Source organism: Terrapene carolina, unplaced genomic scaffold (genome assembly GCF_002925995.2).
Source record: "Terrapene carolina triunguis isolate 2854851 unplaced genomic scaffold, T_m_triunguis-2.0 Scaffold62, whole genome shotgun sequence".
Lineage (NCBI taxonomy): Eukaryota > Metazoa > Chordata > Testudines > Emydidae > Terrapene > Terrapene triunguis.
Genome location: NW_020664413.1, coordinates 53,220,741 through 53,245,697, shown reverse-complemented (window position 1 = coordinate 53,245,697; position 24,957 = coordinate 53,220,741). Strand labels below are relative to the sequence as shown.

The window sequence follows — 24,957 nt, the reverse complement described above, 5'->3', positions numbered from 1 at the left end:
GGATAGGGAGCAGAGGGGTTTAGATGGGTCGGGAGTTCTGGGGGGGGCTGTCAGGGGGTGGGGAGTGGTTGGATGGGGCGTGGGAGTCCCAGGGGTCTGTCTGGGGGTGGGGGTGTGGATAAGGGTTGGGGCAGTCAGGGTACAGGTAGGGGGTAGAGTCCTAGGGGGCCAGTTAGGATGGGGGGAGGGTCTCAGGAGGGGACAGTCAGGGGACAAGAGGCAGGGAGGCTTAGGTAGGGGGTGGAGTCCTGGGGGGCAGTTAGGGGCAGGGTCCCAGGAGGGGGCAGTCAGGGGACAAGGAGCGGGGGGAGGGTTGGGGGTTCTGAGGGGGGGAAGTGGGAGGGGCAGGGGCGGGGCTAGGGCAGGACAGGGGCGGGGCTCCTCCCGTCCCCTTTTTTGCTTGCTGGATTATGGTAACCCTAACTAGGAGTGTTTTACCAGTATAGCTGAAGTGCTGTCAGCAAAGAATGCATACCTGATGCTATACAGGACTGCAATTAAGAGGGGAAATTATGCAAAACCTTCTACGAGAAGCTTAGATTGCAGGTTAATGTCACACAATGCATTTCTTCCCTTGGAAAGTCCTTATGCCAGCTGGTGTGAGCACGGAAGCCATATTTTGAGTTTGTTTGTATTTTTTATATACATATTTGTGTTTTTTGTGGGACGTAAGGTATAAGTAAATATCCAACATGCTTTGAAAACTCACTCCATTGCATCTAAACTTGCAGTTCAGGTAAATTAATTGTAGACAGAATAATAAGTGTGTCCAGTTCATTAGAGATAAAAGCCAGGATAAAAACTGAGTACTCAGGCTGTATTTGCTAATCTCTAAATAGGTTGTAACTAACAAATGCATCTCCTTTTATTGAAAGTATTTTTATGAGATTCCTTTTTAAGCATGAAAGCTCATTGGTTCAGCAGTTTTTTCATTGTGGATATGAGTGTGGGGGATGTAAACTGCATATGTGATCCTAGAGATTTAAATGCAAGGCAGTTTGTTAGATACAAAACAACAAAAAATCTAGGTTAATGAACCTATAATATTATCCTCTTTATGATTGTTTTGCTATTAGTTCTGTGCTTTATCATCCTCAAGTTGACACACACTTTTTGGAATTCTTCTATGGAAAAGTTAAAGGGGGGGGGGAAGCTAGGAATTTGAATATTGTAGAGAATGTTCTGCTTCTTTTGTTTTTTATTAAACTTCCAAGAGCTTTATTTATACTATTGTGTGTATTTTGAAATCAATGGGACTATTCAGTGCATAAAGTTAACCATAAAGTTAAGCTTCAGCCTTTTTCAGGATGGGGTCTTTGTAGTAGTAAAGTGAAGTTCAATATGATACGTATTTGTAAAAAGTAGGAGACATCAATGTTATGAGTCATGGTATTCTGGTGTGCTTGTCACTTGAAATGGTGATAATACAGGTGCTGACCTAATTTTGTGCAAAGGCTGAGATTTTCAAAAATGGGTGCCTAAAGTTACATTCTTATGTCCTTATTCAGGTGCCTAAGTCAGTGACCTGATCATCAAACATGCTGAGCAACAGCCTCTGTTGACTTGAGTCTCCATTGGTAGCTGTTCTTTTAACACTGATTGATACAAGATTAAAGAAAATAGTTTTGACTTTAAAAACTGGAAAGAAACTAAAGGGCTTTGGCTAGCAATGGACATCAGCCAGAAGCAGTGTGGCAGGGGACATAATCTTACAGTCCTGGGAGGGAGTGCTGCTGAGCCTAGTTCAACAGGAACATGCCTTGTACTTTCGATCTCTGCTTTCCATATGAACTGCCAAACCTGCCTTCTACGGTGCACCTAACTCTGCCACCCAAAAGGTGATGATGCATGGAGCAGCAGAGGGTCTCCTGTGATAAAGCCTATCATCCCTATAGACCTTTTAACATGGAGAGGGAAGAATGTCGTCTTTACTCAATAGCACGGATAGCTCAGCCAGGATATGTACACAGTGTCTTAACACACGGTGGAAAATAATAGCGGTGACATTTATTTGTTCATTTTAAACAGAGTAGTTGAAGTATTGCCAAAGAAAACCATTATATGCGCACACATTCTGCTTCCTTCAGAAAAGTATCCGATTAAGTTCATAGAAAATTCCTAACCATATGAGAATGTAAATCTCCAGACACTCTAAAAAAGACACATGTAACAGCAGCTTGCCCTTGTCTTTCTTTTTAAAACAAGCCTTCTCAGAAGTGGATAATACATGATGCTAGCTGTGTAGATGCAACTCAACATGTCCACCAGCATGTTGTGTAATCATCCTTGCTCCAGAATGATATTGTATGTGGCCTTCAGGCTTTTTTAACATTTCCCTCCATAAACTTGCCACCTGACTCCTAAAACTACACTTGACTCTGATCAAAGTTTGGGGAGAGTAAGAAATAAATGAAAACGGTTAGGCCCACTTTGTGTGTTTTTAGAAGCAAAATGAATAAGGTATTCAGAGTTATACATTTCCTAATGACTGTTACAGTACAATAATGTTAACTGTCTACAAAATGTTAGGAAGCTTGTTTGAATGGCACACACTTTGACATCATAGTAGCAGTTTTGTAAACCTCTTTTAATACCTACCTCCTATTGGGGCCATGTACAGACTGGTCGAGAAATGGATGAAAAAGAGAGCTCCTTACTACCACTCCTCTTGATTTGTACCTCCTCTATGTTGCAAGCTTATGTGTGTAGATTAGGAACTGAATTACAGGAAAACTAGTTGATATAAGAAGCTGAGATGAAGTAATATGGTAATTAAAAGTTAGAAGGAAGCAAAAATGGTTGTGTGGGGAGGAAAAAAGAATGAGAGACAGCATGAAGAATAGAGTTTTCCTTTTTCTTACCTACTCTTTTCACAGTATTTCTCTTCTTACTTGCTATTTTTGTCATCCTCTTATTTTCTACCTAAAAATATGAAATACTTACCCTACAGAAATGCAAAGTATTGCTATATCTTCCATCATTTAGCTTTTGATGGGTATCTTTCTATGTGAAGATGACAAAACACTTTAGAATATTTAATTACCAGTACCTCACAACACACCTGTGATTTAGGTAAGGGATAATTTAGTGACTGTTATTCTCTAAGAAAAAATATTTTAATAATATTTCTTTCATAGCACATAATGCATTGTTTGTTTTTAGATTCTAGTTGTCTTATGTGTTTCAATATTCTAGAAATTCAGGCTGTGTTGTATAAGATATGTATGCATGGACCATGATATCCTGGCATTTGTATTGCACAGTAGAGACCATTCACTCCAAGAGAGATTGCAGAAGAAATGTAGAAGTGTGCTGTGGCCATCAAGTAATGTATAAAAAGGATGCACGTAAGATGTAGATGAGTGTGAAATGCACATCATTTTACAGTGGGATTAATGAGATCTTCAGGAAAGAGTTTAATCTTGAGGTCATTTCCTTCCTGTTATTGCACTCTTGAATCTTTGCCAGAGTGTGATGGGTGAAGGGCTTTATTTTTGTCTTTGAATACTTTGAATTTAAATGATGTCGACTTGGAATACTGAAATGTGGAATTCCTCTCAATTCCTCACCACTGTATTCTGTGACACTTCTGAAACGAGTTACTTTTTGTTTTTGTAGTGTCTTTTTCATGCCCTTTGTTCCAGTTAATTAACCCACTGAACTGCTGCTGTGAATCCAATATCACCAAGGACCCATATTGCATAGGACAGCATAGAGACACTCTAATAATCACCTAAAATGTCAGTATCCATGATGATGAAAGGGAGGGAAATACATTGGTACGAGCTGCAAGGCAGGATAAAGCTTTGCATGAAAACAGGAGACTAGTGCCTTCCTCACCCCTCAACTAATTTCAACTTTAGTAACGTAACGTATTTGAAGCTTACAGTTTGGGTGCAGCACTGGAGACTTCTTGGGGTTTCCACTTCTGTGCAACATCTGGAGCAAAAGTAAGAATTAACTAGTAGAAAATTGGAGGAATATGGCAGCTCATTTAGAAACAAAGAATGTAGACCATGTGTATACGATGGTGGACTTTGTTCTGGAGAGTGGTGACTCAGAAAAAGATTTTAGGGTGTGGTGGATAATCAGCTGAACATAAGCTCCTAGTATGATGTTAAAAGTAACAGAGGGTCCTGTGGCACCTTTAAGACTAACAGAAGTATTGGGAGGTTGAAGTGAGGTTCTTACCCACGAAAGCTTATGCTCACAATACTTCTGTTAGTCTTAAAGGTGCCACAGGACCCTATGTTACTTTTTACAGATTCAGACTAACACGGCTACCCCTCTGATAGTATGATGTTGTGGCCAAAGCAGCTAATGTGATCCTTGGATGCATAAACAGGACAGGAGTAAGGAAGTTATTTTACCTCTAATTTGGCACTTGTGTGATTGCTGCTGGAATACTGTCCAGTTCTGGTGTCCACAGTTCAAGAAGGAGAGAATGTGTAAATTTTTTAACAGTGAGGGTAATTAACCACTCGAACAATTTACCAAGGGTTGTAGTGGATTCTCCATCGCTGGCAATTTTCAAATCAAGATGGGATGTTTTTCTAAAATATATGCTCTGGGAATTATTTTGGGGAAGTTCTATGGCCTGTGCTATACGGCAGATCAGACTAGATGACCATAAAGGTCCCTTCTGCCCTTGAAATCTATGAAAAGTGTTTTTGGGGGGGGATAAGGATGGGGGTTGCTTTGGTCTTTTTCTGTTTTTCACCTTCCTGTTAAACATCAGGAAGTGGCCGCTGCTGGAGATGGGATACTGGCCTGGATGGACCAGTACTTTGAGGCAGCACAGAAAATCCTCTTTCTTAGATGCCTGGGTGACATCTTGCTAACATGCTCACAGGGAGGAAACAGGAATGGGGGTGGAACTGGGTCTGGGACACAGAGCACAAGCTGCGAAGTGGGATGAGCGGGGGTGTTGCAATGGGTATGGGCTCCAACGCCAGTTAAGCCGGATGTGTTAAGGGTTCTCCTGTGGGATTACCCTAACAGGGCAGATGGGGCATATTTGTGGGAGGGGTTTACCGCAGGATTTCGGATCCCTTTTGTGGGAAATAAGACTCATTTGATGTCAAAAAATATAAAGTCAGTAGCTGGGATGGGACATATTGTCAAAAAAAAGATTGCACAAGAATTAAAGGAGGGGATGATAGCTGGGCCATTTGATCAATTACCTATAGCTCATTTGAGAGTTTCCCCTCTGGGGTTGGTCCCCAAGAAGACCCCGGGGACATACTGATTAATCCATCACCTGTCATACCCGCAAGGTGGCTGTTAATGATGGGATAGACCCGGAACTATGTGCCGTACGCTATTCCTCCATTGATGAAGCAGTTTGTATCATTGGGGCGTGTGGCCCTGGGGCGCTAATGGCTAAATGTGATACCAAGTCTGCTTTCCGACTCCTGCCGGTGCACCCATTGGACTTTGACCTGTTGGGTTTCTGTTTTGAGGGGCAATTTTATTTTGCTCATGAGCTGTTCGGTATCTTGTGCAGCTTTTGAGAAATTCAGTACAATGTTGCAGTGGACAGTGGTGCGGTCAGCGGGACTAAACCAAGTAGTGCATTATTTGGATGATTTTTTTTTTTTTTTTGTTCATAGGGCGAGCCAGGTCAGATGAGTGTGTTCACCTGTTGGACACATTTCACGCCCTTGCTAAAAAGTTGGGGGTACCCTGAGCGGAGGAAAAAACAGAAGGCCCTTTCTTAGGGTCAGGAAGGAATTTTGGTTTTGTTGTTTTTGTTTGTTTGCCTTCATCTGCGAAGCATGGATCACCTGCTGGGATCATCTGGGCATATTCCACCTAATCAGTTCCCTGCCATTGTCGGGGCTGTGGGCATTGGTGGGTACCTCTATCTTTCCTGTTCTCTGCCTTGGGCACACAACAGTTTATGCTCCTGAGGCTAAAATGCTTTAGTACAACTAAAGTAATTGGGCTCAATATAGGGGTCTCTGGATGATATTTAATGGCCAGTGATCTATAGATGAGGTTAGACTGTGTGATCTAATGGTTCCTTCTGGCCTTAGATTCTATGAATTGGAGAAGTACGCAGTTCATTCCTGAACATCCTGTGGATCAGAAGAGTAGGCTAAAAAGTGCTAATCCTCCTTCCTAATATGTAAACAAACACAGTATAATAAGCACAAATAACTTTGGCTGTCATTCAAGTGGCGTTGTCCTCTAGTATGTTCCCCATGGAGAACATTGGTCAGAGATAACCTCAGTTTGGCTTCCTGTATAAGTGGAATCCTTTTCTTTTTTTTCTTTTTATTTGCTTTTTGCCATGGAAAAGGCTGTAAATGTATTTTCCTTTGTGGTTAAGCAGAAAAACACATTGCCAGCATATGAAAGCTAGAGTTTTAGGAGCAAATACACACTCCGCAAGGCTGAAGGAGATGGATGGCAACATTAAATCTTTGATTGTGGGTGTATAAATCTGAGCATACTCATTACTTGTAGAGGAACTGTAGTACTATTTTGCAGAAGGCCAGTACTTGGCCCATATGTTAGAGTCCAGAACTCTGACCTATAGCCTCATGGCAGGCTGTTAAATGCTTTCCTCCCCTTCATGTGGTGAAGCACAACTGCACCATATCCCTGCGTGTATCACATATTGTCAAAGTGTCTTCTATAAGAGGGCAGGAACCAGGATGGCTACTTCTCTCCCCCTTTAAGCAGTAAGATTTTAAGTGAGTCTATTATCTTATCTGTTATATTTGTCTCTTTCTGCACACCACCTGTAGATTTAACTGTTATGTCTTAATTAGTCAATTTTAGAATCCCCAATAGCATAAGTAAATTGTAAGGCAGTCTTCTTAAATAGATCAAGAATATGGCTCTTCTTAAAACATTAATCGGGCTTGATTTGAAAATAATTAAACCCTCATGCATATGTATTTCTCACAACCTGTCAAAGCACCTACTGTGTTTCTAGAGAGGACATGTGTGCTTTGAAGTTACAATGTATTTTCCTCTGTTTCCAGGATAGGTAAATTAATTGCAGCTATTATCTTGACTATTTCAGTTTAAAGTCAGTCTTCCAATAAGTGCCTGGGACTGATCCTGAAAAACCCTTGGTCAAGTATGTAGACCAACTGAGTCACTGTGGAGCTGCTCACGTGAGGCTGAACTATTTACAAAGATAAGAGTTGCACTGTTCATCCCGTAAGGCCTGATGCTGACCATAGAATTCAGTGTGAGATTTGCCATTGACTTCAGTGAGAGCAGCATCTGGCCCCTCAGTCTTCTGCTATACTGTATTTTAAATCTCCCTTATCATATCTTCTTCAGGTTTTTCCTATCACTGTTCTTTGAGGCAGGGATTGCATCTCTGATTGTTCATAAAAAGTCAAGTGCACTGATGGCACTATGGAAATAATAAAGAAGTTACCAAGTCTGTTTGCAGCAAGTTCATCTCACCTGATTGATTGGAAGCGCTTCACTGAAAGTTCTCTCGAGTATTAATGAACACTTCTGTGGGCGGTTGTGGGGTTTTGGGTCCAGTTTTGGTCAATATTAATTACCTAATTATTATCAAAAATAACAAAAATCTCTTAGCACTATAAACCTATGCAATGCTTTACAAACATACGGTAAGGCAGGGCTTGGTGAGGAACTTGTGGACCAGATCCTGAGCATGATTGAAGAACTCTGTGACATTTAGGAAGGGGAACATAGTGGCAAACTGGCCTTAAACCACCTTTTGTGCTCCCCGATCCTGGGGCCATGCTGGCACAGATATGGTCCGTGGCATAAATTAGAGAAGCCTTATGCCAGCTGCCAGTGGCCACAAGTAGGGATTCTAGCAGTCAGATCAGCTGGTATAAGGGACCCCTAACCATGCTGCCTTTCTCTGCCCCTGCCACCTATGTTGCCTTCGAGGAAGGGGTGGCCTAGTAGAAGCAGCTCTTTGCCACCCGTTGATCCTTTTGTGCTGAGGAATCCTCCAGTGGCTGGCTACAACAGCTTTATGGCATCTTTGCACCAGCAGAATGACACAGAGCAACCTGAACTGCTCTAAAATAAATGGCTTTGCAGGGAAATCATACAGTGTGGTGAAATACTGGGAAAACAAAAGCCAGCTTTCCCAGTGAGCTCCCCACTGTTCTTTGTTGTGACTGGCTTGCTGTCATTTCTGGGATTTTAAAGTCCTCCTGTTTACATCAGTCTGCTTAACTACATGTGGGACATAACTCGCTCTTTGGAATTCTCCCATGGAAAACTAAAGGAAGGAAGCTGAGGGAGGATGGAGCTATTGCATCCTGTACCCTTCAGAGGGGAGTGGCCACAAATAGCTTAGTTTGAAGGACGTAATACTTTATATATTTTGACTTAGGATGTTTGAACCTAGATAAGCCCTTGATTAAAGGAGGACAGTCAATTGTGTGTAACTGGTGGAAACTCCTTAGGAGTTTGAGAACATCCTTCTTAAATCCCTTCCTTATAATGACAGAAGGAAGAGAGAAAATGCAGAAGCACCTTTTTGAAGTGATGATTACACAATGATGATAGTATAGTGTTAGTTCTTCAACACTGAGCTGCACTGTCTGGTTCCAGAAGGCAACTTCTGTAAAACTTACCGCATATCATTGGAAAACAGGGCTGACGCATGAATAAGATGAATCATGCAGAATTCCTCCCGTTGAATGTCTCATTTTCTGATTCTCCAGTTCATTAATTGGGTCTGATATGAAGGAATGCAGTTTAGGATCAGCAGAGATCCTTTGCAGTAGTGAGGTAAGGCTAGAACGTGCAGTGAAGTGTGGATCCTTTACAGGCAACTTTAGGATTGTATTAAATACGTGTTCTATGTTAAAATTGTTTCCCCCCGGAAAGCCTGTGAAACATTCACAGTCGGCTTATACTCTGACTTTTATCAGAATATAAATCACACTTAGTCACTTAACATTTGGAAGTAGGGGAAGGTTGAAAAAGGCTCTGAATTGCATTTAGTGCATTTTCAGTGAATTGCTTTAATACAATTTATCTAGAGACTTGCTTTCCGGGGATGCTTTTGTTCACAAGATTTAATTTGCTTGCTAAACTTTAAGAAGAGGAGTGAGGCCTCGGGATTAAATTTGCCTTCTTCCCTTAATGTGTGTTGATACCACTTTTGATTGTTTTTAAGCATTTTTTTGCTGATGTAGAAGAGAAGTGAGGTTGTTTCACTGCTTAAAGTACACACACAAGATTCTCCAGTGAATTATGTGATGCTTCTTTTATTGGTGCCCACAGAACTCTTTAATATTGCAAAACCATGCGTCTTTTTACAGTGTATCAAAATGAAAACAGTCAGTGTGAGAAGGTAGGGACAGGAATTTGTGCCTTGTCAGCCACGTAAAGCCAATACAGATTTTTATTAAACACACAGAATTCTAACTGAAACAACAAGGAATCAATGAAATTTACAACAAATATTCTTTGTTTCAGTTGTTAGAATTCTTTGTGTTTAATAAAAATCTGAGTGCACTTACGAGCATCACAATAAGAACTAGGATTGATATTTTCAAAGCAGTGCTGTAAAAGTAATGGATGTTAAATCCCCAGCATTTCATTGAAAATCTCAGCCTAGAGGTCTACTGGTGATTGGTGCAAAATTAAGTCCTGGTGTTTTGCATTACTGCCCAATAATGAAAACAAGCAACTTAACTAACATTCTAGTAAAAAAGAAAATACGTAGTGAAAATGTTCAAACTTGAGTAAAATGGAGGAGAGGCAGATAGTTCTTTGTACTATGTTTATTAGAGGAATTGATGTCAGGTCAGTGAAACTCACCTTGAGACAAAAATATACTTGTTAAAAGAATACACTCGCTGCACATCAGTTTCTGCAGATCGGGTGACACTTACTTTAAGAGAACACCTGACAGAAATAATAACTTGTCTTAGAAGGATGCTTTGAAACCTTCCCCAGACTGAGATCCACTTTAATAGCTTCTGTAATACATCAGAACACAAAGCCACCCCTTACCGCTCTCTCGATAAATAGATGTGGAATGTACGTCATCTTCAATGCACAATAATTTATTGAAATTCATCTAAAATGCTGAATGGCCTAAAACTTTGAAAAATGTAATTTAAAGACTGTTTTAAATTAAGTCTAAAGAACACAAACAGATATTTTAAAAAAGAAAGAAAGCTACAAAACAAGCCATAACAAATCAGAAAGCTTCACATAAAGTAAAACAAATAAATTCCAGAAAAAGAGATTGAGGTAAATCCCAGAGGAAGGTAATAGATTAAAGCATGGACAATGTTGCTAGCATCATGATTGGTCTTTTCCAGGCTGTGCTGCATGAATGTTTTTGAAGAGCTTTAGATTGCAAGACCCTTCTAAAGTAATGAATGATAATGAGGATAAAAATTTCTCATAAATAAAGGCATTCAGCGACTGAATATATTTGAGATCACTTTTTCTCTATGCTGTATATCACAAACTCTTTTTAAACCTACTAAAGGAAAGGAATTGATTTATACTAACTTTTAAAGTAGTTAAACAGCTATGGGTAGCATATTTTTCTTTTTCACAATGTGAATAGTCCTCCATGAAGGTTCAGTGCCGGAGTATGTGACTTGTAGAATTTTTTTTTTTTCTCAAAGGGACAAAATATTTCTCTAAGTTTGCGCTCAGTTTAGCTGATACATGTTACAAGCTGTTCTATAACGCAAACTAATGAGCCTGTAGTTGTCTTGTCTCTGTGTTTCATTATCTGCAAGTTTAGGCACTGGGAGCCAGAGCCATCTTTATAAATGATGCTTCAGCAGCAATGCATTTGTTAATTATGTGAATTCAGAGATAACATAGTGCAACCTTGATTATTCATTCCACACTAATCCAGACTTTCATATTATCCAAACAGAATCATGGGTTCCCTGATTTAAGGTGAGAATGTGACCCCGTTTCAGATAACAGTTGGTTCTATTTAAGTGCTGCTCTGATAATCAAGGAGGGGCTGCCTGAGTGGCTATTGTAGGGGGTGTTCCTGATGTTCTTCATCGGTGGTATTTAAGAAAAGAACTGTAAGACTAAGCACCCACAACATCTCACTTACAGAGTGCACACTTCAAAGCTTGATGACTGGCTTCCAATGTTTATTAACTAAAGATTTTGGACATCCTCAAACTAGGTGAGTTAGAAGAACCTCATAGGAAGGAACTTCACTTTAGAACCTTCTTAAAAAACAAACAAACACACATGTGTATTATGAGTTTTGTGAAACAATATGAAGGATCCATTCTGATTGATCAAGTAATCACAATGATCATAATGTAATGCTATCAGAGAGACCTAGTAACATGGGCACTAACTTTCTGGCCAAGGAGGACTCGACAAGACTCCTCTGAGCCTGTTGATGTGGCTTCTTACTTGGCCAGGGAAGTTGCTCTTGAGTGATGGAAAGCCTTTCCCCATTCATACTTTTCAACAGTTGGATGCTGCAGGCCAGAGAAACTGAGGCCAGAAAATGAGCATGGATCTGCTCATGGCCATTCAGAGCACTGTTACTATCAGGCTAGCCTCAGGCTTGGTAATTTTGTAATGTCTTTAGAAGATTCTGTTTTTAACTCTTATCATTTGTTGGTATTTTATACAAGTTAATTCTGAGGAGGTATATTTTAGGGAGTTTATCCTTTTCTTGGGGCAGAGTAGCAAAAAAGATATGACACACAGAGTTTAATAAATCTCTTTTCCTCGCTAGATGCTATAGGATTTCTAATGTCAGATACTCCCCCTTCAGCGGCAGTGCAGATCCTGTGTTGTGAGATACTAATAAATGGCAATACATTTGAGCAGGTGTGGTGGGTGTGACTCAGAAGCAATAACACTGCTTACTACACTATGACCCTTTAAGTGCTTGGATTCATATTTTGCTGAAACACTTCATTTTCAAATCCCAGTTTACAATTTCAGCTGATTAGAAGAAAGAGGAGAAAACAAGACCAGTTGAAGCTTGCATTCTTTGATGAGGTAGCAGTAATATGTACTTGAAAAGACTCTATGCCAGTGGTTCTCAAACTTTTTTTTTTTTTTTTTTGCGGACCACTTGAAAATTGCTGAAAGTCTCAGCGGACTACTTAATAATCTTATAATCTTTCCAAATGTTGTTTTTACCCATTAGCTAACTATTGTAAAGCACTTTGGATAAAAGCGCTATATAAAAAAAACCCTTAATAATAATTAATGATTTTTTGTTCTACAAATAAAAGCACACAACTCATATTTTAATATCAGTAGTCTTACCTTTCTAATGCGATGGATGTGCCCTCTCTCCTCCACCACAGCAGCCCCCGAGCTGGGGCTGGGAAGGAGGGGGGGCCTCTCCCTCTCTCCCCCGCTGCAGCAGCCCCTGAGCTGGGGCTAGGAAGGAGGGGTGGTGTCTCTCCCCGACCACAGCAGACACAGAGCTGAGACTGGGAAGGAGGGCCATCTCTTCCCCGGCAGCTGCAGCCCTGGAGCTGGGGAAAGTTGTCTCATTCTCTGGCTGCCACAGCCCTGCATGTCCCAAATTCCCCCCAGCCCCTCTTCTCACCCCACTGCCCCTCCCACCTACCCGCTATTCCCCCAAGGCCACCACCTCACCTTACATGGGCGTCTTCTCCAGGGTCCAGGCACCTAATTAGTGGAGTCACGCCTGCATGGCTCCACTAATTAGGTGGGTGGCCCTTCATTCTCTTGTGTGCGCCCACCCACCTTAGAGGGAACTGTCCGCGGACCACCTGAATGGAGCTCGCGGACCACAGTTTGAAAACCTCTGCTCTATGCTTTAAGTCTTCAAGCCTGGGATTTTTGTAAGTATAAGAGAAACCTAACCCCTACTGATAATTCCACAGTTGAATGTAAAACTACTACAGTGTACCCTATTCTGTCATTCCTAGGCAATCAATATATCTTCAACAAAGCAAGAATTATCAAGTAAGGGAGAGCCTTCTGTTTTGTAGTTATATGACAGCGATCATTAGTCGTCTCTCTCGATTTGAGACATGAAGCCGTGGATCTCTCTTGAGATATTTAGTCATGGATTTAACAAATATAGTAAATCTTTGATTGCCAGCCAATCAAAAAAGGTCCTTCTTTCATGGTTATTATTTTTGAAGACGATTATATTTGATGCATTGGATAATGTAGCTGTTATTATGACTTTGTAAATGTGGGAAAAATCCCAGATGATATTTTTATAGCTCTTTAGTATTTTGGATATTAAAATGATATTGAATAAAGTCAAATATGTTTGACTGGATGCCTGTCATACTTTTTGCATAGAAAAATGAGCTGCTCCATAATGGTATCTTGAAATCAAATTGTAATTTTAAAAATACCTGACATGATTTTTGTTAATCAATGAAATTTAAAAAACACAAACTTTGTTAAACATTATTTTTCAAATGTTTTCCTCTTACAATTCGAAATCATGTATGTCAAATCTTATTTGGTCCCCAGGATACCTAGTTGTATGGATTTCTGACCATACAGACTTGGGCTTGATTCGTCAAACAAAAGGGTGTTTAATTTTCATCATACCTGTGTGCTTGGAAGCAGCTCTACCAGCAAGGTCTTTCAGCTTGGATGGGGATGCAGGCAGAATGGCTGCTCTCTGCCATAGGAGAGCAAGTTTAAACTCTGTCTGGGGCTCCATAGAAATGCTACCAGTGCAGACTGCTGAGGGCCATGGGTAGAATCAGGTGGTCTCTGGAGACTTTTCTCTGGGAGAAAGAAAATTTTCTGTTTCATTTTCTCCATTCGAGCCCTGTAGATTCCCCCATTTCACCTTGATATAGATCTCCCCATCCAGATCTTTCATTGTGACCGTCTAGCCTCAGACCCATTCAAAGTACGCAAGTACTACTACTTAATTAGCCAGGAAGACCACACCAGAGTGATTCATTTCTTCTGACGGCTGAGGCTATCCTCTCTACAGAAATCCCAGTTTCTGTTGTAATTCCAGGAATTCAGTCCAATAATGGCTTGTGTGTTCACTAGTGTTAGAATGCCTGGTGGCTAAACAGGGAATATATTGTCAGTGTTACTGTAAAAACTGTTTATCTGAGGGAACAAAGTAAAAAGACAGCAATTAAAAGCCGAGACAGCATGATGAAGCTAGCACTATAGTAGAAAATGGAATAAGAACTATAAGAATAGCGCAGTTAGAGTCTGAAAAGTGACTTTGTAAAAATGGCAGCTTCTTACTCAACAAGGCTGTTCGCTATACATATCCCAACTTATGTCTGTTGACAGCAATGACACAAATTTGTTTTTACTCTAGGTATCCCTGCAGAGTTAACAATGGAAAGGAAAAATGAGTTGGCTTCTATTCCTTTTTGCGCATTGTCCGCAGGATTGTTCACTAAGGTCCAGTCAGTTATGCCTGTGCAAAACTGTGGGCAGTAGTAGTTTTGCACAGTTGTCACAGAAGACACAGTTTGAGGACATTGGGTTACCCAGGTGGATCTGGGAGCCTAATTTGTCTGAAGAACTTTTATTATTGATGATGAGGCAGGAGAAGAAAAAAATTCATCTTGATTCTCAGATTCCAGGTTTCGTTTACAGGGCTAGTAGTGTTTTGTTTGTTTTTATTTACTCATAAACTGAACAGTTTGATCGGGAAGTAATTGAGACGTGGTAAACATGGAACCACTTGATACTATTTGAACAAGTCATTTTTTTGGAGTAGATCAGCACTTAGCTGAATCCCACATCCACCAAATTCTACTACATCATTATGTAGCAATAGTTAATTTCTAGAGCTTGTTGTAGCTGATCAAACATTGTTAGGGTTTTTTTCCACCCAGGCAAAGAGATAGTAATCGCATACAGGAATTTGGGGATCTTGCATTGTTAGAGCGGAAATTTGATTTGGCAAATTACAGATGTATGAAGACTGTATTTTATTGCATGTTATGTGTTGTGGTCACTGATTTTAGACAAATTGTTTGGCACAGATTCCAACTCAGTCAGCCAGCTGAACAAATAGCAGTTTGATTAACTGCCAAAAAAGGGTCTACGATTGCTTAAAATTGAAGTTGCCCATGGATGAATGCAGTAATCCTGGCCTGTGGCTTTCAATCCTCTTCAGCATTTTGACTGCAGTTCAACAGACCAGGGACCAAAGAACTAGTTTCTGAGACTTTAGTTTAGAGTTTTAATTCTGTGTGTTTGTGTGTGAGAGTGAGAGAGTCAGTCCATAGGTAGATTTTTTGTTGTTGTATATTAGTTTAGTTTTCATTTTTATTGGTGTGTAAGGAAAAGATTTTTTTTTGTTTAAATCCAAGCATTGAAGTTTTAAATTATCTTCCTACTGATAATCATTCTTCCAGTTGAATGACATCACAGAAATAGCAAATAACCATATTAAAAAAAAAATTGCCTCGCCCCCAAACAAACAAACATAAATTATGTGGATTGAGCTGTCTCGCAAATCTGTCATTTTTATTAATTTTCCCCACCTCTCTGTTATACTAGCAGTTGAAGCACCAAGGCTGACTATACTTGATTTAGAAGCATGGTTAGAAATGGCAGTGTTTTTGATGAAAGGGGAGAGAAGCAGGATGCTAACTATGTAGGATATTGTTTTACATCCTGACTAAACAAATTGAAGTGTTAGGAAAATCTGGAACCTTCTCAACTACTCAAGATTTCAGAGGCAGCTTGCACCTTGTGCAGTTTCTTCATTTAAGGCCTGATCCAAAGCCCATTGAAGTCCATGGAAAGACTCCCAATGACTTTACTGGATGACACAAAGGCCCCTTGGCAAAGGGTCCCCTCTTCTTTGCAAACAACTCTCATCTCAGACCTGACAAACTTGCGTCATCAAACACACTGCTTACAGGGTATTTGTCCATAAAGGGTAACGTGTAAGGTCTCTATTGAAAGCTTGTCACTTATTAATGTTCATAATCTATGTGTGATGTGTGTTCAGGTAATGTTTAAGGATTAGTGTAACTATATTGACATTTATGCCCTTATGGCCATAAGGTTAAAAGACATCACCAGGGAGTAATATCAGGTGATGATAGCTTACTTATGCATCAGGGAATTGCCATCCCTCCCTGGTTAGCTGGTGAGGTAATGAAAAGTACAATTGTCTACCATTGCCTCATCACAGAACAGTGAATGGAAAGATATCAAAGACAACTGCAAGCAACTGAAACCACATGGAGGTTTAAAAAAAAAAGGGGGGGAACATTATAGCAGACAAAGGGAAGAGACACTCTGGATCCATTCATTGAGGAGACATCTTGTTGAGTGGGGGTGTTTTTAATGAAAGGTTAGATCCTGGTTCCTGTGAAGCCAACAGGCCTTGCAACAGACTGAACTTTGGGTGGGAACCTACTTTGTTCGATAGGAAAGGTAGCTATAAATAAGTGCAGGTTCTGCTTCAAGTTTTATGGTTTTGTTTTGTAACCATTTGATTCCATCACTGTCTCTTGTTTCCAGTGGAATCTCTGTTCTTTCTTAAATAAACCTTCTTTTGTTTCATTACAAGTGCTGTGTGTTATATAGGAGTGGTGATTTAAAGTGAAACTGGTAAACGGGTACTTTTTTGGTAGCTTATATGTTCTTCTAGGTAAACTAATTGTATAACTAATTGTGGTACCATGATTCAGGAGAATACTGTACACACACAGAGCTGAATATTCAGTGTAGAGAATTCAGCTAAGATATATGTGTGTGTGTGTGTGTGTGTGTGTGTGTGTGTGTGACATTTTAAATAATAAAACTGTATTGCTCTTCTTTTCTTTCTTAGATAGCATACACATTTCTAGGAACATAGGGCTGAATTTTATGACCCTCATTCATGTGAGTGCTCTCATCAAGTCCAAAAAGACTACTTGCATGAATAAGGACTGCACATTAAAACCCACAGAGGGCTAAATTTTCAGTGAATACATTTTAAAAGTGTAGCAATGTGCACTCATGCCCGTGCAATTAAATAGAAATATTTTTTAAAATTAACATGGGTAAACAAGTGCAATGAGAGGGAAGACCTGTGAGCCTAGTTATGTGCCTACCAAAGCATGTGAGCTCAACTAAACTTGTAAAATATCAGGGTGAACTTTTTGTATAAATAATTCCACATTGACTTACATCAGCTTGTCTGTTGGCAGTCAATTCCTTTTGTGCACTCCTTTGCCCTCTGTGAACAGCTTTTCAGCCGGCATTCCTTTCATTCAAACAAGAGCCTGGGTAACTGAAAAGTAAGTTGTCACCTGGTGAAAATCTATTTTTATTGATGCCAACACCAAAATGTTAATTAACTTAAAAGAGTAAGATTTTCCCCTCCCAATCCTTCTTTACTACTTCACAGACACCATGCATTCTATTAAGTGCCTGATCCTGTACATTGCTGAGAGCATCTTATAGGTTTTGAACACCGTGAACGCCTACTGGAGTCAGCTAAGAACTGAGTGTGCTGAGTTGCCCTATAGCAGTTGCTTGGCATCTTGCAGGACAAGACCTTAAGAGCATTAAACCTCCTCCTTTCTTCTCTTTGTTTAAAAAAAATATATATTAAAAAGAAATTGATGTACCTGAACCACTATATTGCTGGTCTGTCCCTCGAGTTTCAATATATTACAGCTGGGGAATGCTGGATTGTCACATGACAGAGAGAGTGGGACAGCTCTGATGAGGATGTACAATGTGGCACCTCTAAAATGAAAAACATAATGGTGTTTTCAGTTGTAACATGCTGCTTGTTCCCATTAGCCTAGATATTGAAATTAACACCAAGTGAAGTCTTGTAATTTAATACTTTGCCTTTGCAGATTACCTTTAACAAGACGCCATACATTTACTATATTTATATATCTGTCTGTTCTCTTTGCATAAATGGATATAAATACCAGCAGTGAAGTGAAAGGCCATTTATCATTGACCGTTTAATCTGAGTTCTCAAACTCCCTATTTTAATCCCCATCAGTTTGGACAAGAAACCACCACAAACAAGCATTCTATTTTGTGCAAGATCCAAGATTAATGGTCTTTTGGTTTAATGGGATACTCAAAACAAAACACCAACCAAACCAGCAGATTATAAAGAAAAGGGGTTATTTACCCAAAGAACGGTAGATTATTAAATGTGAAATAATGTTAAGGCCTCTCTTTCTTGTTGCTAGTCATTTCCTGGCTACTATCACCTGACATCTATCTGGGTTACATGCTGTGCAGAATCCACTGATGTTAGTGGCTAATATTAATTACCATTTTACAGAAAAGGGTTTTCTTTTTGCTGTTCTAGATGAGAATTCTCCTGCCAATTTCTGGGATTCCAAGAACCGGGGAGTGACGGGCACGCAAAAAGGACAAATCGTATGGCGAATTGAACCTGGCCCCTATTTTATGGAACGTAAGTACCTATGTGTGTAATACAGGGTGGGCATGGACATGGAAACAAGCAGTCCCTAGGGGTTATTAGTTGCTATGACTTTTTGTCAAAGTCTACTAAACAAAGCAGCTTATGGTTAGTGATATTTCCATGTCTGACAGCATTTTGAAATCACCTCTGTTAGCTGTTTTTACACAGAGCCATGCATTGGAAGGGAAAACTGAACAGACCCTAGAGTTTCCCTGAGTGTGTTTAGTGTATTGCCACATGTGGGGCTGCTTTGTAGTGCCCCTGCAGCACCAGGCATGGCACTGTAGGCGTGCCCTGCCTTAGTCTAGAAGTTGTGTCCTCTAGGGATGTAAAATATTAAACGGTTAACCGGTAAGCATTAGTCTTACCAGATAACCGACCCTAACCATTAACCTTCATCCCCGGAGTCGGCCAGCATTAGCAGCCAGTCAGTCTGTCCCAGTCCCATTCCGTTTAATTGGTTAACCGATTAAATGACATTTTAATCCTTTAAATGGTTAATTTTTTAAACGGATATTTACATCCCTAGTGGCCACTGGAGCAGGGTGGCCCTTGCCATCAACTCGGCATTATTATCTAAAAACAGTCAAATAGAATAAGAAATGCAGAGTTTGGCTGTCTGTGCTTTTAAAAAAAACAAACCTCAAAGGCAAGCACTTAGTCCTACCTAAGGCCCTGACCTGGTCCTGGGACTCGGGGCTGCACTAGAGAGCTCCTCCCCTGTTCCAGTCTCATCCAGTTCTGCCTCTGAGACTGAGAAGAAGCAGTCAAGCCTCCTTAACTGTCCTGCTGGCTCCAGATTAGTCACTGTCTCCTCCTGTCCCTTCTAGATCTGTGGAAATTAAGTCTTGTTGGTAGCCTGGCCTGAGCAGGGGCATGTCATGGCAGCAGCTCCTCCAGCTGGGGGCAGAGAAGAACTGATAGACCCCCTCACAGTTATGTATAGAGGAAGTAAGGGTATGTATCCCTGGGCCATTGAAGCACCCTTTGGGTGCGTTCTAAGACATGCAGCTGAAGAAAGATGTGCATTTTTACTCCAGGAATGTTCTTCCACTCTGAGACCTAGTTTATAGTAGGAAAAAAGATACTTCTATATGTAGCACCATACATATGCTTGGCCCTTTAGATGATAGTTGTAAGAAAATGGGGTCCCTGCCCCCAAGGAGTTAATAATCTGTCTGCAATCATTATTCTCTTTGCTGGTGTCCAACTAAGTAAATCAGCAAGAGTTCATGAGAGGAGCTAAAGGCCCAGGGGTATGAAGAGAGGGTGTGGCTGGTAGGGTGTTTTGACCCCAGATCTTTAAAACTTTTTCCCTGTTCCCTCTCTGTAATAGCTAGAGTGTGATAGCCTGGTGCAAAACTCACCTTTTACACCTTCCTGTCAGGAAACAAGTGTTGGATAGAGCTGGGTAGTGGTTGCGTGGGGAGGATGATTGATTCTTGTATCTATATTATTGCTAGAGGATTTGATTTGATTTGATTGGACGTAATTGACAAATCTGGTTGTTAATGTGCTTTTAAACGATTTTCAAGGGTGTCCTGAGCAGTGGATGATGGGAGCTTTTATTGTAGAGTAGTAAAACTCCAAATGTGTAAATAATGCAATATATGCATGTTTTGTTTGTAATAAATACATATAATTTTGGGGATCTTTAAAAAAAAAATTGACAAAAGTAAAAGGTTAGAGCTGCTTTAAAATTTTCTGTTATTTTTTTAAATGAAACTTTTTCTGGAAATTTTCTATTTCAATCATTCATTTTCTGTTTTTGTTTTATTTTATTTTATTTTATTAAAAAACTGAATATTTGCAGGAGGAATTTTAGGGAGAAAAATCAAAACTTTTTTCCACCATGACTAACCGCTGTACATATCCTTCAAGAAGTGTTATGTACCTTTTAGTGTGTGTGTATATATACACTTTATTAAGTGTATTAAAATACACTTGATTTTTAGAACAGCCATCTATCCCATCAAGGGTCTGTGCATTTCATAACATAGTTCTGAAAGTACAATAGAACATTATAGAAACATAATAAAAAGTCCTAATAGAATAAAAATGAAATTAATTCAGAGAATCCATTACCATAAAAGAAGTGTGTGGGTTGGAGAAGAAGTATAGGCTAGGAAGCTAATAAACACTGGGGGCAAGAGAAACATCAAATTGTTTCGGCAATATTTTAGATGTGGACGGGTGTCTGGGGAACACGCTTAGGCCCATCACAGAAAATGTACAGTTGCCTGCTGACCTGAGGTGCAATGTTTGGATCCGTAAATGGCTGGTTTTGTGCAGATACAACGTACCGTCAAGATCAGAGTCAAAGTGGATATTTAAAATATACTTGGGTTCCCGGGGTAGGGTTTTAAAAACCAGCAATGTTAGCTTAAAATCAGCCAGCAACTTCACAGGCAGCTAACATAAAGAATGCAAGCCAGGTGTAATGTGATCACTGTTGTTTTTGGCATTTAACAATTATGCCACTGTATTATGAACAAGGGAAAGTCAATTTAATATTGTGTTCATGAGCACAGGGTATTCCTATTGCAATGTGTCCCGGGATGAATATGCCACTAGTAGTATGCGTTTCCGTTGAGGGCATGACCACAAGTGACACCCATCTATTAACCTAACTTCCTACAATAGGGAGTCAGCATGAATGATGTGTCATGTAGGTGACAGCTCTCCTTCTGCAAGACTTGTGTTCTTCCAGGGTTGAAGTTAAGGTGGTAGATGGATGCATTAGACCTAATATTTTCCAAACACTCCTCCAGAGCAGTGGCCATCAAGCTAAAGCTATATAGTTGTTTCATCAGTGTGCGAGTGATACTCTACCCTGTGTTTAGAAATGGACTCACCAGGAGACTCCATGTAACTGAAAATACGGGTCATAGTATAGATCCTTGGGGTTTGCCATATTTAAATCTTAGTGATGACACATATTTGTCCATCAGCAACATATTACTGCTCTTTTCTTGGAATGACTGGAACAACTAAAAGACTCTCTTCTAAATAAATGCTCTAACTAGTAATCAAAACAAAGACCAAAACTAATCATAATTGTGCACACACCGACATGCTCCAAAAATATCCACAGCCAGTACGGATGGGAGTGAGCAGGGGATGAAAAGGAAGGGTGAAATGAAGCACCTGCCGAGTACAATGTCCTGCTCACCTCACAAATAGCTGGTGCCCTTAGGCTGTCCTCTCCAGACAAAGGGGCTGACTTTATGCTGCAGTGCCAGCCATAACAGAGGCAGGTGTTCCTTTCTTCCGGTCCCTAGGCAAAGGGCAAAAGTGTGATGTTAGCATGAAATGTAACACTCTGTAGCTGTAGAAATTCAACAAAGCAAAATTGAGCTGTGATATCACTGAGATAGCAGCCTGAGATTTAAAAACAGAAATATTTCATTACTCATGTCATGTAATACAAGTTAATGGGAGCTGCCTGTTTTGGGGAGAGGGAGGTATGGTGGGGGGCTAAAAGCTGTGATTCACTAGTCATCTCAGTTAAGCTGCTGTATGCATTCAAGGATTGTTTAAATACAGAATAGTGACATAAACTCCATGAAGGGATTATCTCTTTGCTGTCAGTGAAATAAAAAGACCAGTTCAGTGAGTGCTCCTCTGAGTTGGTGGCAATATCGTGCAGGTACAGTTCAGTGTAGTGTAGTCAGACCATTCTGAGATGCTTTGGAATGTTACTGAAGGTTCTGAGTGTCCATTCTGGGAAACATGACATTAGGTTGTTCTGGGTTCTGCTCAAACCAGTTCCTTCAGTCCCCAGCCCAGCAGAGGCTGGCATTGTTGCAGATGGGACAGAACTTGGCCAAGGGCTTCTGCTCCTGCACCAGGGGGCTGATTTATAATGGCAGTCTGCTCTGCATCAATGATGTGACTCAGGAAAAGCAGAGATCTTGTGACCAGTGTGAAATGGGCCTGATGATGCCCTACTGGAAGGCAGGAATGTTCAGTGGAAGCGATATGACGGGAAATGGCATAAAAAATGCACCCCTAACCTCCCTTTGTGAAGGCATGGGATTAGAGACCCAGTTCCTACATTGCTGCAGTTCCTAAATCCTGTTTCCTTCCCATAGAAGGATAGGGTTAGTTTATGGAGTAATGGGGCAGGGAGTTCATAGAATATCAGGGTTGGAAGGGACCTCAGGAGGTCATCTAGTCCAACCCCCTGCTCAAAGCAGGACCAATTCCCAACTAAATCATCCCAGTCAGGGCTTTGTCAAGCCTGATCTTAAAAACCTCTAAGGAAGGAGATTCCACCACCTCCCTAGGTAACCCATTCCAGTGCTTCACCACCCTCCTAGTGGAAAAAGTTTTTCCTAATATCCAACCTAAACCTCCCCCACTACAACTTGAGACCATTACTCCTTGTTCTGTCATCTGGTACCACTGAGAACAGTCTAGATCCATCCTCTTTGGAACCCCCTTTCAGGTAGTTGAAAGCAGCTATCAAATCCCCCCTCATTCTTCTCTTCTGCAGCCTAAACAATCCCAGTTCCCTCAGCCTCTCCTCATAAGTCATGTAAGTTGGAAGTTTAGGGAGACCAACTCGGACGAGATGGTAGCTACCACCTTGTTTATGGTTTTCTTTACTGATGAACAGATTTGCAAGCATGAACGGACAGTGAAGTATATCTTTCAGCTGCCATGGAGTGTCTTGAAACCTAAAATCATTTTCAGGGATGCCAAAAATGTCTGTTGTCAAAACCTTGAGCGTTCAGTCCTGAAGCAGCTTTTCAGCTTCAGATACTAGGGAAATAAACTCTTCAGGCAGGTAGAGAACTGGATATACTGTGAAACTATTTCAGGGCCTGATCTTTACCATCTGCTGCACTATCCATTGAAATGGAAAGCAGCAGGGAGTCTCGTCTGTTGTTTTTTCTAATTTTTATTTTTAAACCTGTCCACTTTGTACACTGGGGAACAGCCAGAATATCTCCAACCCTTATCTTTGTCATTCTAGGGATCCTAAATATTCCTGAAATATACTATCAAATACATGAGTGACATTCCATGTTCACATAGAATAGAACGATATCCCAGAATAAGACATTAGGAGACCCGGTTTGCTGCAAAAGTTGCTGCTGTTCTGATTTTTCTTCGTTTGTAATGCTCTCTTACCATTACATCCGATTATCTCACAATTTTTTCTCATAACATCCCTGTAGGGTAGGGTTCTGCTATTATTTCCATTTTACAGATGAGGAACTGAGGCACATTGAGATTAAGTGACTTGCCCAGGGTCACACAAGAAGTCTGTGTCAGAGCAAGAAACTGACCCATGTGTCCCAGGCTACTGCCCAAACCACTGGATCAGCCATCCTTTCTATGTTCATAAAGTTGTTCTGAAGACTCTCCATATGACTTTTGCGACAAAATTAATTTGTGCACCTATAATGTAGAATTGAATGGAGCGTCTACAAATGTCATCAAAACCATCTGGTGATTTATTAACAATTCTCTCTGAATATGAAAATATTGTAGCAAGAGTATAAGAAAGATGATTAGAAATGTCTTTCTCTCAGAGAGAGAGAGAGAGAGAGAGATTTACTTTTACCTCCCAGGAAAGAGCAGAGGTCAGTCTTGGAGTTCACAGACAAGTGGGCTAGTAAACAGACATCTGCACTGATAGTGTTTGCATCTCACTTCACCATCATTTTGTATGAAAGAGGCTACAAAATAAAAGCCCAGTCCTGTGGACACTTACCACTGGGCATACTGCTTACTCCACTGTCTTCAGCTTTATACAATAGACAAAGGCTATTGAAGCCAATGGGATTCTCTCAGAAGTAAACACTTGTTGGATGGGGGCTCTAAAGTAATAATGTACTATACTGTCCATAATCTCATTCTGGTGAGTGTCAACTTCAAAATTTCCCTCCAAGAAAAATCCTATATAAAGTAGGACTTTAGCTTTAAAGTCATATTTTTTCAAATATATCTATTCTGTACTATGTTTATTTCTATAAATATATTGATTTGCATATATTTGTTGTGCTGATGCAAGTTTAAATCTTGAACAGTAACACATGGTAGCTGCTGTTGGGATTTTTTCTGATACTCCAAGTCTTGTCACATCAATCACCTCTGGGATATTTATGGGTAAATTACTACTGTCACTGCAGTACAACATTCTAGCTCAACATCTGTGCATATAGACCATTTGTATTTTGTACTGATAGAAATCTCAGTTTGGGGCCTGAATGGAATGTGAGATAGGTTCAAGGAATGTAATTATACTGTCTGCCTCATGCTGGTGTACTGATGTTACAGTCAGAGTTGATATATAAGGTGTCTATATGCAAGCTCTATTTTCAACTAATTATAACTTTGGCAAAAATAGTTCTTTGAGATTGAAACTTGCTATACTTGGGGTCAGTAAAGCTCATTTTCCAATCGTCTCCCTTTGAGTTTGATTTTAAAACATTTTTTGGCTTATTTTCACTTAGTGAGCGGTAGAATTTGAAAAATTTTTGTGTGACCATTCCTTCCACTCAGATAATTTAAAAAAAAAAATTTGTTTTAAAAGATGAACTCAGCATTCCATAAATCCTTGAGGATTAATGCTATGGCTAGTT

General features: G+C 40.2%; 1 protein-coding gene across 3 annotated transcripts in view; it reads left to right on the top strand.

The window, feature by feature from the left end:
- HECW2 (HECT, C2 and WW domain containing E3 ubiquitin protein ligase 2) overlaps window positions 1-24,957 on the top strand; it is a 240,733-nt gene that overhangs the window by 100,318 nt on the left and 115,458 nt on the right. For 2 of the 3 annotated variants that reach the window (XM_024195306.2, XM_024195310.2), the window contains exon 3: window positions 18,245-18,352. In XM_024195306.2, the coding sequence (XP_024051074.2) occupies window positions 18,245-18,352 (108 nt within the window). Of the gene's footprint in view, window positions 1-8,659; window positions 8,749-18,244; window positions 18,353-24,957 lie in introns of those variants that run through there. The other variant, XM_024195308.2, reaches the window with a different exon arrangement.